The following is a 14,436-nucleotide window of genomic DNA, read 5'->3' on the forward strand; positions in this document are numbered from 1 at the left end:
AGCAGTCGAGGTCCGCTAAGAGGGCTAAGAGCCTTTGGCCTACATCAGGGAGTAGCCCTGACCAGAAAACCTCAATTGCTCCTTTGCCTTTAATGGTCCCACGCGAAGACTCAGGCCAAGAATAAGAGGAAGCAAAAAGGAGGAAGGGAAAGTTTAAAATAGAGAGCATTGAGAAAATTACAAGACCAGACCTTCCTCTATGTAACACAACCATCAAGCATACATACCACATTAAATCACATTCGTGTGGACTGGTCCTTCTTTCATTCAGACACACGCTGCACCCACCATTCTCACTTTGGGGATCCCTGTACACAGACACAGACAATACACAGAACAGAGAATTTCTTGGCGCGCGCTCCTTAACTCAAGAACTTAAAGTACAGAGCGGGAGGGGAGTAGCCAAGCCAAACTCCTTTCTTCTCCCGGGGGAAGGAAAGCTACGCCGTCTTCCCCACTCCAGACCACTCCGGTCCCTAAGGCCAGAGTGTTAGAACCAGGGGCCTCTGGGCACATCTGCCACTCCCACTGGTTTCCAGAATACAGACTTACGGGTCCTGCACAGGCACAAATGTTCAGACGGAACGTTCCCAGAACAGGAAATAACTGACAGATATTCAGACCAAGACAAATCACAAGACATCCTTACCTCCTGCTGATCTGAGGAAATGGGTCTGGGGGCAACCGAATCCCGGGACAAGCCCCCAAATGTTGGGCCCCCGGTCTGGGGTACCCAACGTCCACAGAAGGTCGCACCCCAATGACTCAGTCCTCAGACCAGGAGATGCAACAAGCAAGTGGATTTAATCGTTTGCGCAGACAGGCTTCTGCCTCACTCGGAGAGAGAGCAGCAGCCCAGAGCTCAGCTTACAGGCTTCTTTTAAAGGCAAAAACCACAAACCAAAACCGGCAGCAGTGGGAGGGGAAAGTTTTGGGTGATAAGGAGCATGAAAAGGTTAGTTCTTTCTCAGCAGTTTTATTTTTCATTTTACTTCCTAGGTGATTTTCAGCTTGTGCACAGAGCATGAAAAAGGTCAGCTTTTTCTCAGCAGTTAGAATTATTTTACATCTTACTTTACATCTTACTTCCTTGTACAGCTTTCCAGAATATTATTCTTTGTTCTGGGGGACTTGGTTTGAATCCACTTTGACCTGGGGGGGCTTTAGTTTGATTCTATCAATGTTATAGTTAAGGATAATCCAGAGGAGATCAATATGATTTTTCAAGTCTATATAGGTGGGTGGTTACAGAGTGTAGTTTATTTTTTTGTCATTTTTATGTGTGTATGTTTTGAGACAGGGTCTTCCTATTGTGCCCAGTTCGAGAGACCCTAAAGACCACCAAGGAGCCGACCAATGCAAGCACACAAGGGTTCTTTTATTGTTACAAGCTTAAGCTTGGGCCCACTCTGTCACTGACTCAGCGGATCTCAGATGTGAGACCCTTTGCTTTGGGAGACAGAGGTTTTTATAGGTTTATTTCAACAAGTTCAGCAAGTAGGGGAGTAGGGGGTCTTCAACCTGGCAAGCATCTGATTAGTTGATTAGTTGCAGCTCAGTGCCAAACCATAAACTGCTAGCTTCAGGAAATCTGAAAAGATATCTGGACTTTTAGTACCTTCCTGTCCCTGGCTAATTGACCGTTAATATCCGTTCCAAGTATTGTGGTTTTTCTTGAACAGGGCCCAGGGCTGGGTCAGTCCTATGGAGGTTTTATCTAAGATGGAGTCACTTAGGTCTCTCACTATAGCCCCCCCAACTGGCCTGGAACTCACTAGACCAGGCAGGCCTCAAATTCATAGAGATCCGCCTGTCTTGCAGAGTATCATTTAGAACCCATGTCTAGGCAGCGCTTTTTCTTCTTATTTAATAAGAGTAATACTTGATTTATTTACAGGATTCTTATTCTTGAGTGGACCTGATGGAATAATAGCTGGGAAAGACTTGTTCCATTGGATAATATTTGAAATGTAAAATTGCATTATTAAAAGTGACAGGGAGAAAACACACTTATATCCAGGCCTGGTGGCTTAGGCCTGTGATCCCAGCATTTGATTAAGATTTCCCTGAGTTTGAGGCCAGGCTTGGTTATATAGAGTTCCAGGCCAGCCTGGGCTAGTGTTAGACCCTGTTTCAAAAATACCTCCGAGAGACAGAGGCAGAGACAGAGAAAAAACACAAATGTAGAAGCAGATAGAGGATGGAGGAGATGGGACAAATGAAGCATGTGTTTATGAAAGGTATCAGCATCACTAGTGGTCAACCTGTTAACGAATGCTTCTTCCTTAAAGGGTCTCTCCCTGGTCAGGCTTTCTTGCTGATACCTATCTCCTTCTCTTCTTTCTTTTTTACACTGGTTGTTTCATGTTTTTAATTTTTTTAAAAAATTTTTATATGTGTATGAGTATATTGTCTGCATGTAGGCAGGTACACCTGGGTTGTGCAATGCTCACAGAGGTCAGAAGAGGTTGTCAGATCCCCTGGAACTGGAGTTAAGGACAGTTGTTAGCTGCCATGTGGGTGCTGGGAATCAAACCCAGGTCCTCTGCAAGAACAACCAATGCTCTTAACTGCTAAGCCATCTCTCTAGACCCCTCATGTTTTTAATTCTTAAATATTACAGAGCTGTGTGTGGTGGCACTCGCCATCACTCGGAAGGCAGAGGCAGATAGATCTCTGTGAGTTCAAGGCCAGTCTGGTCAACATAGCAAGTTTCAGGCCAGGTGGAGTTACAGGGAGGCCCTGCCTCAAAAAGACAAAAAAGAAAGGAAAAAAAAATTACAGTTGTCAAAAGATTATTTGGCTTTCTGATCTTGACATTTACTGATAATAGTTATTAATGTGTATTAATCTTTATTATTAAAGGGAGATAATCTGATGGCTTTGGCAGAAGCAACTATTGCTCAAGCAGAAATGTTGGAATTGAAAGCAGATTTCACTGGTCCAGTGGAAGGAACAGTAATAGAATCTTTCACAGACAAAGGAAGAGGGTAGGACTGTGTTAAAGTTATTTTTACTAATTATGTTCCATGATTTTAAAAAATAACTTTTCATTTTTTGTGTATGAGTGTTTTGCCTGCATGTAAGTGCACCCATGTTGTGCAATGCATCTGTAATCCCAGCATTCAGAAGGTTGAGGTAGGAAGATTCAAGGCCAGGCTGGTTATATAGAAAGACTGTCTCAAAAACCACATTGAAAAACCAACAAGCAAAAACCTGGGCTTTGTGAATGCTAGGCAAGTATTCTACTACTCTGTATATCCCTAGTGCAAGAAGTATTTGTGTAGTATCTAAAACTGCTTGAGAAGTTGAGGAGGGAATTCATCCCAGACTCGTGGAGTGGGTATGTGTATACTTGTAAAGATATTTTTGCTGTGCTTAAGGAAGTACAATTATATCCTGATTATAGCATTAAGAATATTTACTTTTATATTCATTTTAGTTCTGTTACGACAGCTATAATTCAAAGAGGAACCTTAAGAAAAGGCTCCATTCTGGTTGCTGGAAAGAGTTGGGCAAAAGTACGCTTAATGTTTGATGAAAATGGAAAAACAATTAATGAGGCCTATCCCAGCATGCCAGTGGGGATTATAGGCTGGAGAGACCTTCCTTCTGCAGGAGATGAAATTCTTGAAGTAGAATCTGAGGTACATCAAGCTTAATTCCTACATAGTAGATACTGTATGGTGGCTTTAAATACCAGGCTGTAATGTTTAATATTAAGTATGCTAATGTTAACAAGTAATTGTAGTTTATAAGGGGCTTTGAAGAGGCCGGGGTGCCATTTAGAACTTAATTATAGTATTATTTTTTTTGTGATAAAATCTTACAATTGTTTCACTTTTACACAAAATTTCTAAATTAAAGTGCCAGGCATGGGTGGTGCATGCCTTTAATCTCTGTGAGAGCTAGGGCAGCCTGGTCTACACAGCAAGTTCCAGGCTAGCTGCTATAGGGAGACCCAGTTTCAAAAAAATAATTTTTTTCACAAGTTTCTTGAAACTTTTTTTTGTCTTTTTGAGACAGGGTCTCCCTGTAGCCCCAGCTATCCTGGAACTCGCTATGTAGACCAGGCTAGACTTGAACTCACAAAGGTCTACCTGCCTCTGCCTCCCAAGTGCTGGGATTAAAGGAATGCACCACCACACCCGGCGAAACTTTTAAATTAGTCGTTTCATACATGAGTTAAGCTAATTTCATAATGGGCAAAACACAAAGCCTTTAACTTAGCAGACTTTGGTGTCTGTTGCATTAAATAATGCCAGTTTTTCCCCTGTACAGCCAAGGGCACGAGAAGTTGTTGACTGGAGGAAGTTTGAACAAGAAGAGGAAAAAAATAAACATGACCTAAAAATAATAGAAGAAAAGCGAAAGGAACACCAAAAAGCACACCGGAAAGTACTGGAGAAGTACAGCTCCTTGAACTGGAAGCAGAGGTTGTATGTAAAGTACCTTGAAAGAAAAGAACAAAAATCCTCAAAGCCTAAAGAAAAAGAAAGAAAAGATTCAAATGTACTTCCAATAATTATTAAAGGTATCTTTTTGAAGGTTTTACTTTACAACTCACTGTTTAAATATCGTCTTTATTATGCTTAATTTAGACTCCCCCACACCTTTTTTTTTTTTGTGTGTGTGTGTGTGTGTCTTTTTTGAGACAAAGTCTTGCTTTATTTATAGGACAAACTACCCTGGAAATTGCTATTGATGGCAAGCTGGCCTTGTTTGTCCTGCCTCCTTCCCAGTTCAGGGATTACAAATGTATCATTATCTCTGGCAGACCCTTAAATCCAAGTAGAAATTATTTCAGTGGTTTGAAGGTCAAATTTCTTTCTGAGAAAACATATCTCTTTCTGATTTTATTGTAGATGTACATTTCATTGTATTAGTAGGTATTTAGAATGCTAAACTTAAAGTGCTTTTAGTGATAAAGCCTATCATGGCTTTAAAATTGATGATCATTTTTCTGTGTCAATGCCTCTTACAACCAACAAATTTTAAACTTTTGCTGTATTTGTAGGTGATGTTGATGGTTCTGTTGAGGCCATTTTGAACCTTCTGGACACCTATGACGCATCCCATGAGTGTGAACTGGAATTAGTACATTTTGGATTGGGAGACATTAGTGAGAATGATGTTAATTTTGCTGAAACATTTCATGGTAAGGATTCTGTTGATTCTATTTAACTGTTCCTTCAATCATATTATGAATTGGTTACTTATGTCTTTTGTGGAGGCTTATCATTCCTGCCAGCATCTTCCTTCCCGCCATGGTCTAGCCCTTAGCTAGATAGAAGCTAGGTAAAGTGGATAGAAGATAGAAGTGCAGTGATCACAAAGCTCCACTTGTCATGGCTTACTGCAATCTTGGGAAACTATTGAGAAACTCAGTAGTGTTCTTTGATTTTTTTTGTTGTTGTTGTTCTTTTTGAGACAGAGGCTCCCTGTATCCCCAGCTGTCCTGGAACTCACTATGTAGACCAGGGTGGCCTTTGAACTCACAGAGATCCGCCTGTCTCTGCCTCCCGAGTGCTGGGATTAAAGGTGCACGCCACCGTACCTGGCCTTTTAATATATTTGAGACAGGGTCTCCCTGCAGACCCAGCTGGCCCGAACTCACTAGGTAGACCAGGTTGGCCTTGAATTCAGAGATCTGCCTGCCTCTGCCTCCCAAGTGCTGGGATTAAAGGCGTGCATCATACCCAGATGGATTTTTTTTAAAAGCATCATTATTATCCCATTCCCATTCCATAGCCTCCCCCCCACCATCTTTTATTATAAACTTTGGAGTGCTCCTACTGTTAGCAGCCTATTCAGCACTTCAGCTTTTACTTTTAGCTACTTATTTTTGTTATTTGATAACTATAAATTGTACATTTTTAGGTACATAACTTGTTTTAGCTTTAAAGGCATGGAAAAAAAGGGGAGTGCATTAGTTGAACTTACAGAACATAAAAAGGGCACTGATGACTGTCACTTTTAAGTCCAACACCTAGTAAACCACCAGCATTATTTACTGATTAATGAATTGATTATAGAATCAGAAGTCATCTCTACTATTGAATACATATAGTAATGCCAACTAATTCTAAGTAATCGTTGGGCACTGTAGCCTAGCAGAGTGTATTAAAAGATTTTTGTGAGACAGGGTCTCCCTGTATCCCCAGCTGGCCTGGAACTCATTATGTAGACCAGGCCAGCCTCCATCTTGAACAGAGATCTACCTGCCTCTGCTTCCAGAGTACTGGGATAAAAGGCAGGAGCTCTGTGAGATGGAGGCCAGCCTGATCTACAGTTGAGTTCCAGAGAGACCCTGTCTCCAAAAAAAAAAGAAAAGAAGAAGAAGAAAAATGTGTGTATCACCAAATCCAGCTCTTCATTTTGTTTACAGCAAGAATGTTTTGCTTTATTCCTCAATTTACAGGGAGGCACATTTATTCTTTGGTAAAATGGTCTATTCCATGAAACTTCTTTTGCTTGTTAAAGTGACTCTTGAACTCTGCCAGTTAAGTCACTATGCCTGTGTAAATCATAAAAATTTTAAGTATGTGATTATAGTTTAATACAACTTCTTAAAATAAGACAGTATGTCAGCCCAGCTTATTTCTTCCTTTATTTCTCTGGTATAAAAATGTATTTAGCATACTGCCTTGTACATTATGGAACTTAAAGTAAGAAGTATGCTTCTTAAATGAACAAGATTTAAAATCATAAAGAAAATTTTCTTACAATATAATTTATAAAACCCAGTAATTTCTCATACCAGTTCTTATTGCTAATTTACAAAGAAAGAAATAAAACAATTTGAGTTTCTACTCAAAAGACAAATGCTTGCCCTCTAACGCTTGGGTCTTGCTTGCTAGGGGTGATATATGGCTTTAATGTGGATGCAAGCAAGGCTATCCAGCAATCAGCTGCAAAAAAAGGAGTTAAAATTAAACTTCACAAAATCATTTACCATTTCATTGAAGACTTGCAGGAAGAACTGAGCAGCAGATTGCCCCACACTGTGGAAGAACACCCACTAGGTGAGTGTGGACTGTTACTTTCCAGTATTTATGTTGAGTGCTATAAATAGCACCTAAAAGCAAAGTTTAGGAAAATTATTCGCTGTCCCAATACACAGCTTATGTTCTAGAAAAAACGACTGCCATAGGTGAGACTTCATGGCAACCTCATATACATTATTCAGGAATGTCCTGTGTAACATGTTGAGCCTTAGGGGTATAAAGGCAAGTAAGGAGATGAAGAACTTGCCTTCAAGCTACACGTGAAGTTATGGTAGTAAGTGTGACAGATGAACCCTTGATTTTGTCCTGAGATTGGCAGATAAATACCTTGAAAAGAAAACCTTCATTTTGAATAGTCAATATTTTTAAATAGTCTAGCATCTCCTTTGGCCGGATTAAAGGCCAACTTTAAAGACAAAAAAATGAAGTATTAGGCCCATTTACCACTAAATATATACAAAGATAGTCTCATTTAAAACCGCAGAACAAGGGCTGGAACAATGGCTCAGCAGTTAAGAGCACACTGGCTGCCTATGCAGAGGACCTGAGTTTGATTCCCATGGCAGCTAGTAATTGTCCCTGACTCCAGTTCCAGGGGATCCAAAACCCTCTTCTGATCTTTTCAGGCATTGCATGACACGGGTGCACTTACATACATACAGGCAACACACTCACACACATGAATTAAAAACTACAGAACAGTGATCAACTAAGAAAGTAACAACTATACTGTGTTATCTAATCCAGTTTATATTCAAATTTTGTCTGTGGTCCCCACAATGTACTATTTTGTTTTTAGACAGGGTATCATGTAACCCAGGCTCTCCTTCTAGCTTGCTTTCTGTTGTTATGATTAAACACTATGACCAAAACCAACATGGGGTTTATTTCATCTTATAACTTCCAGGTCACAATCGCATCTCTGTAGGAAGTCAAGGCAGGAACTGAAGCACAGACCACAGAGAGTAGCGTTTACTGTCTTGCTAAGCTAGCTTATACAGCTCAGGTCCACCTGCCCAGGGATGTCACTGCCCACATCAACCAGCAGTTAGGGAATGCCTCACAGACTTGACTACAGGCCAGATTGATCAGGGTCTCACTACATGCTGGCCATCGGCCTTAAGTTGACGAAAACCAGCAGTCAACTTTATATAACTATGACCTTGAAATTCTGATCCTCTTGCTTCCATCTCCCAAGTGCTGAGATTACAGGTGTGCACCACGATTTCTGGTCCCCACGATGTTTGTAGCTGTCATCTCTTTTTAATCTATTCTTTTTGGCTTTTATTATTTTTGAGGCATGTAGTTCAGCTAATTCATATACCTTGAGTTTGTTTTCCTTCTGAGATCTAGTTTTACAATTTTGGATGATCTACATTTAGTTTAGGCTTTTCTGGTCTGCTGAACACAATCACAGTATACAAGAAATTTTATTGTTTTTGTACCAAGAGCAATTTGGAAAAGTCAAGTGAGTGTCTAGAAGTGAACAGACACACCAGAATACCACTAACAAGTTAACATCATCAGTCAGGCAACACTTTGGAGGTTAATAATTATGGTGTGTGCTATTACTAGCTTTGTTCTCAAATTAGTTCTGTTCAGCAGATACAGAAATACTGATTTAATTTAAAGAGAACCCAGGTAATGACATAAGGTCTGCTTTAGAAAATGCATCAGGTTTTCACCTATTTTTCTAATTATTGATCAGGAAATTAAAGTTAGTGTCAAAGCAGAAACCAGGATTTCTAGTTTGGAATTTGTTACTAATTTTCACTACAGAATGACAAGCATGTATTTCTTAGATTCATTAGTGTTTTGCTCTCTTCCTCAAGGGGAGGCATCTGTATTAGCTACCTTCTCTGTAACAGAAGGGAAGAAAAAAGTTCCTGTGGCTGGCTGCAGAGTTCAAAAGGGACAGCTAGAAAAACAGAGAAAGTTTAAATTAATCCGAAATGGACATATTCTGTGGAAAGGTAAGCATTATCAGAATCTATATGGCACATCCAGTCACCAAATCTTGATTGTATAGCCATCCAAAGTCTATTCATCTTCTTCACTTACATGACTCTAACATGCCATTTTTCTTTTTTTTGGACTCCCTGTAACTTGTTACATAGACCAGGCTGGCCTCTACCTCTGCGGTGCTGGGATTAAAGGCGTGCACAACCACACATGGCACCTTATTCCATTTCTGACAGAAGTTGATGGGCTCCTTCCAGTTAGTTTTTGATGACTCTCTGGGATTTAAGTCATTTTTTCTAAGCTTTTTAAGTTGCCTCCATATTTTCTTCTCTTCTCTACACTTAAATTACATTCCTATCAGTCTATCCTTTTGCAACTTATCTTCTTTTTTGCTGGCAGTCTCTTCCATAACTGGGGGCTTAACCAAAGGTCCCATACAACACACATTAAACAACTTCCTGAGGTTTATTCTCCATACCTGCCTGTCATCTTTATGTTGATTTTTTCACTGCAGAACCCCAAATCTGCAATTTTAGACTATCTTTAAAATGGGAGATTTCAAGTTAAGTTTTTGTAAACATTTTTTGGGTTTGCCTGGTATTCTTATTTGATGGGGGAGGGGGTAGCAAAATTGTAGGTAAAGCCTTACCACACAAGCCTGGCAACTTGAGTTCCATTTCTGGAACTCTCATGAAGGCAGGATTCCAGTTGTTCTCTGGCCTCCTCATATGCATGGCACACAATAAAAATTAACGTGACACGGCTGAAAATTTTTTAAGAATTTCAAACACTAAACTATTTACCATTTAGGAGACACTTATTTGACTATATTAACAATGTTTCTCTTTTCTTTTTTTTCTAAAGGCTCATTAACCTCACTGAAACACCATAAAGATGACATTTCAGTTATCAAAACTGGAATGGATTGTGGTCTTAGTATAGATGAAGAAAAAGTAGAATTTAAAATAGGAGATGAAATTGTTTGTTATGAAGAAAAGGAATTTCCAACTAAGACTTCTTGGGATCCAGGGTTCTAAAATTACATTAAAACGGTAACTACATGTCTGGTTTCTTTTTCTTATTTTACAAGACAGGGTTTTGCTATTTACCCCACTATTTGCTAGTAGTGGTGATAACCTCCTGCCAGCCTCCCAAGAGCTTAAATTATAAGCACACACCATCGCACCTGCTTCCTTTCTTATACAGCACATAGCTTTGCTTTACTGAAGGTAAAAATTCACCAATGAACATCTCAAAACGTTAACTCCCAAGTTCATGTGTTACATTGACAGGCAGAGTATTTCTTTGTACTCCAGACATTATCTTTCTTAGGATTTAGGGTGTTTTTTGTGGCTGTGAGGATTAAAAGGCCTTGCCCATGCTAGACACTTTACCAGGACACATTTTTGAATTGGCACCTTGAGTTGAATTCATCTTTTTGTGTATATATTTTTTTAGACAGGGTTTTCAGGAACTCCAGCTGGCCTGGAACGATGCAGACCAGGCTTACCTTAAGAGATCTGACTCTTCTGGGATTAAAGGCATGTACCACACACCTGGTGTCAGTCTTGTAAGGTAATAGAGCGACCAATGTAAGACACTTCACCTGTAAGGCACAGGACATTTCCTCAAAGAATTCTGACCCAAGTGCCTAAAATGCTGGTCATAGTATAAACTGGGCATTAAATATGTTATCTTCCCCTGCCTTTCCCATGCAGCTTGCACTTCCTAGGAGATATCCAGAATCACTAGGTCCCACATTCTAAAAAAAGATCACACAGTGGCAGGAACCCATCAGAGGACTCGGAAATCATGTAACCAATCTGATACCTCAAAAATATTCTTTAAAGTGGGGCACATCAGTACACACCTTTAATCCCAACATTTGGGAGGCAGAAGCAAGCAGATCAAGTTTGAGGTCAGCCAGGACTGCACAATGAACTCTTTCTTTCCTTACCCCCAAACCCTCAACATCGACGAAAAAATGCCTCGGTCTTTAAATGTGCAATAAAACTCAAATGTCAGTTCCTATGTTTTTATTAACTCATACACAATTATTTATCTTCTGGTTTGTTGAAGCAGTAAGTCAGACAGCACTTGCCACAGTAATGTCTGTCAAAGTGGCTGGCCATGAAAACTCCAGCCCCACACTCATCAGAAGGGCACTCGCGACGAAGGCGACTAATTTTGCCATTTTCATCCACCTGAAAAGTACAAACTTATTTTAAGACAATTTTACAAAACATAATTCTGATGTCTGATTTATGTGACTCAAATATTCAACCTTTTAAACCCTACAGTAGTTTTTTTATTGAAAATGAAGACACCCCAAATTATCACCCATTATAACAGTTAAAAAAGCCTTGGCACAAAATCCAGTTTTGCCAGTGGCAGATGACTGCCTAAATCAAGACCTTAAATTCAGCAAAATGCAGATATTATTTTAGCTCATTTAAATACCAAGCAAGGGAGAAAAAACCCTAGAAGCACTGTAATTCTCATTTCCACAAACGCCTGGTTTAAAAATTAAAGCATTTTACTTCTGTTCTATAAGTCTTCTGAAACTGGCTCACCTTATAGTATTTCAGGACAGCCAACTTCACCTTCTTTCTCTTATGCTTATTCTTCTTGGGAGTGGTGTAAGACTTCTTCTTCCTTTTCTTAGCACCACCACGGAGTCTCAACACAAGATGAAGGGTAGACTCCTGTTAATGAACAGTTTGAAGGCTTTTATTGCAGCATTAGCAACAGACAACCAAAAAGCTAGGTGTGGTAGTGGCACCCACCCGCAGGAATGGGTCAGCCAAGTATCATGCATTTTAAAACCATTTTAAAACAATGCTCCTTGGGACTCTAATGCTATGCTATCGTCCCTATTTTTGCATGCCAAGACTTCCAAAATAAGACTCATTTGGAAGGAGCTAAGTTCCCTCAAACAAACCTTTTGAATGTTGTAGTCGGACAAAGTTCGGCCATCCTCCAACTGCTTACCAGCAAAGATCAGCCTTTGCTGATCAGGAGGAATTCCTAGTTGAAAGGGAAAATACTGGGTTAGCAGAACAAGGTGTATGTCTTAGGTACGTTTTTCTTAACGTTTGTATATTTAACACATTTAACATGTTAATAGTCTTTGTAAATTAGTAAAGAGGGACAGAAAATAGACACGAAGTCTTGAAGGGATTTCAACCTACTACATACACAGCCTGACTCCATGCTCACAAATGTCATACCAATCTGACCCTCTACCCTACAAAGAACAAAATATGCCTAGTTCATACAAGTTAAAACAAGTTTACTTGCCTTCCTTATCCTGGATCTTGGCTTTTACATTTTCTATAGTGTCCGAGGGTTCAACCTGTGAGTTTTAAAATATGGTTCGTTGGTTACGTGCTAAGCCACAACACTCATTTACTAAACTTTTTGGGGGCTGAAACCCACAATAAAGCTGACCGAGGGGTCAACCTCCCGGGCCTGCTCCCGCCACGCGCTCCAGCCCGCCGGGGGGTAGGCCCGAGCTGTAGGCGCTGGTCGGCCACCTAGCCTCCGTTCAGGGATGTTTCAGAACTCAAATTCAGAAACGTGTTCTATGGCTGGGAAGGCGGCACCAAGGAGCTACTCCGGGCCTCGGCTTCCTCACGGCCCTTACCTCGAGCGTGATGGTCTTCCCCGTAAGGGTCTTCACGAAAATCTGCATCCTGGCCGGGGTTCCACCTGCACTCTGGGAAAAGAAACGGATTAGACCTGGGAACACGGAAGAAACGGAAACGAACAATACATGGAGCGGTTGGCCAGACTCGCCCCAGAGCACACACTCACCGCAGATGGCGGATCGGAAAGGAAGAGCCGCCGCGAGCCCACGGGGTTTCCCGGTCGAAGGGTCCGCCTCTTAGGCGGCCACGCATACGCCTGCGCGCTGCGACTGCGGCGGTCCAACGCAGTGCCAGACTAAGAAAGGAGCTTCATTTTTCCACTCATTCTTTCTCACTCTGACCCTCAGAATGCCCTAAAATGATGTGCCCAACTTAAAAATGTTTTAACAGGCTTCTCTCATACAGTCGATGTTGCTAAGAGGGGCTTTACAAGGGGGAAGCTGAGATTGAGAGAAAGGAGGAAATGCAAGTGTCTTCTGGGAATTGTAGTTTTTCATTGCTTTCTTCTTACTAGGACTACTTGTCCCAAGATGCAGTTCCATGCTTCCCGGTTACATAGTTACGGTCTCTAAACTCTGGAGCTGGTGTTAGAGGAAAGGGTTGCAGGTGAGGACCTGGGAGTGAGGCAGAGTAATGGTTTCTGGGAGGGTGCGACCTCGCTGGGAATCACAGGAAGAAAAGGTTTGAAGGTAGGAAAGGGGCCTGCGAGTGCCATTTCCCGATTATAGCGGACCACTATCCCTTGGACACTGTAGGCCTCCAAAAGAAGGGCACCTTGTGACAGCTGGACAATGGACAAGCCTCAAATGTCCCAAGGGGTTTGGACCTTTCTTCGCTAGTAGCCCCCTCCCTGCCCTCAGCTCCTCGGTTTCTTCTAGGAAGCTTCTGAGCCCGGTGTGCTGCCCTGTAGTGTGAGAAGCTTTAATATGTCGAAAATCTCAGGAGTCTTGGAAATTTGAAAATAGAGCCCCAGGGCGTGGTGGCACATGCCTTTAATCCCAGAACTCAGGAGGCAGAGGCAGGCGGATCTCTGAGTCAGAGACCAGCCTGGTATACATAGCGAGTTCCAGGTCAGCTAGGGCTACAGGGAGACCCTGTCTCAGAAAGACAAAAAAATAAATAAATAAAATAGAGCCCAATGGGAAAGAAACCTGCGTGGAGAGTGTTCGTTCTAGGTGAAATTTTTGGAGCATGTGTAAGGTGCTCCTCTGCGAGACAGGCCAACTAGAAGCAGGGTGTGCCTTTTCCCTGTCCATTGTCCAGTTAACAAACCCTTTCTAATGTACATTCTGTGTCTTTCTTCTATCCCTAGATTTAGGTTTCCATCGTTTTTTATAAAGGACATCGGTATCTTCCTTTTAACATGTCTTTTCTCCTTTATAATCCACTTCCTCTTGCCTCCAAAGTATACATTTTGAAAAGTAAACAATGGGCTGAGAGATAGCTCAGTAGGTAAGTGTTTTCTATGCAAGAATGAAAGAATGAGGACCTGAATTGGATCTCCAGCACTCACCAAAAAAGGAGGTGGGGGTGAGGCAGGTGTGGCTATCTATGCATGTGTAACCCAGGTGGGCAGGTAGAAACAGGATGCTCCCTGGAGCTCATTCGATAGCCCACCTAGCCGAATCCTTGTGTTCAGGGCTGAAAAAATAAGACAGGGGACTAAAGAGATGGCTCAGTAGTTAAGAACACTTGCTGCTCTTCCAGAGGACCCAAGTTTGGTTCCCAGCAACCATGTGGGTGGCTCATAACTGCCTATAACTCCAGCTCCTCAGAATCCTTTGCCCTCTTCTGGCCCCTGGGAGTCTGGCACACTC

General features: G+C 41.4%; 3 protein-coding genes across 6 annotated transcripts in view; 2 read left to right on the forward strand and 1 right to left on the reverse strand.

Annotated features, from left to right (window-relative positions):
• Mtif2 (mitochondrial translational initiation factor 2) overlaps positions 1-10,867 on the forward strand; it is a 38,656-nt gene extending 27,789 nt beyond the window's left edge. For 2 of the 3 annotated variants that reach the window (XM_008823007.3, XM_008823006.3), the window contains exons 8-14: positions 2,866-2,990; positions 3,443-3,647; positions 4,282-4,534; positions 5,018-5,158; positions 6,861-7,025; positions 8,840-8,980; positions 9,834-10,030. In XM_008823007.3, the coding sequence (XP_008821229.1) occupies positions 2,866-2,990; positions 3,443-3,647; positions 4,282-4,534; positions 5,018-5,158; positions 6,861-7,025; positions 8,840-8,980; positions 9,834-10,006 (1,203 nt within the window). In that variant the 3' untranslated portion in view covers positions 10,007-10,030. Of the gene's footprint in view, positions 1-2,865; positions 2,991-3,442; positions 3,648-4,281; positions 4,535-5,017; positions 5,159-6,860; positions 7,026-8,839; positions 8,981-9,833; positions 10,031-10,427 lie in introns of those variants that run through there. The other variant, XM_029558655.1, reaches the window with a different exon arrangement.
• Positions 10,868-10,988: 121 nt separating this feature from the next.
• Rps27a (ribosomal protein S27a) lies at positions 10,989-12,863 on the reverse strand. The gene is made up of 6 exons (XM_008823008.3): positions 12,786-12,863; positions 12,616-12,687; positions 12,270-12,324; positions 11,911-11,996; positions 11,543-11,674; positions 10,989-11,173 (listed from the first exon to the last, which is right to left on the reverse strand). The coding sequence occupies exons 2-6, from the start codon at positions 12,661-12,663 to the stop codon at positions 11,024-11,026; spliced, it is 471 nt and encodes a 156-aa protein (XP_008821230.1). The 5' UTR covers positions 12,664-12,687; positions 12,786-12,863; the 3' UTR covers positions 10,989-11,023.
• Positions 12,864-13,138: 275 nt separating this feature from the next.
• Positions 13,139-14,436, forward strand: part of Clhc1 (clathrin heavy chain linker domain containing 1) — a 52,503-nt gene continuing 51,205 nt past the window's right edge. For both annotated transcript variants that reach the window (XM_029558657.1, XM_029558656.1), the window contains exon 1: positions 13,139-13,225. The gene's annotated coding sequence lies outside the window, so the exon portion shown is untranslated. The remainder of the gene's footprint in view (positions 13,226-14,436) is intronic.

This window comes from Nannospalax galili, unplaced genomic scaffold (assembly GCF_000622305.1).
Source record: "Nannospalax galili isolate Female #2095 unplaced genomic scaffold, S.galili_v1.0 scaffold286, whole genome shotgun sequence".
NCBI lineage: Eukaryota > Metazoa > Chordata > Mammalia > Rodentia > Spalacidae > Nannospalax > Nannospalax galili.

Bases quoted from the DNA above. Each gene is read 5' to 3' on its own strand.
- Rps27a (XM_008823008.3), bottom strand. From the start codon at position 12,663: ATGCAGATTTTCGTGAAGACCCTTACGGGGAAGACCATCACGCTCGAG. The intron at 12,325-12,615 runs GTAAGGGCCGTG...TAAAACTCACAG, and splicing joins GGAAGACCATCACGCTCGAG to GTTGAACCCTCGGACACTAT. The intron at 11,997-12,269 runs GCAAGTAAACTT...CCTTTCAACTAG, and splicing joins CAAGATCCAGGATAAGGAAG to GAATTCCTCCTGATCAGCAA.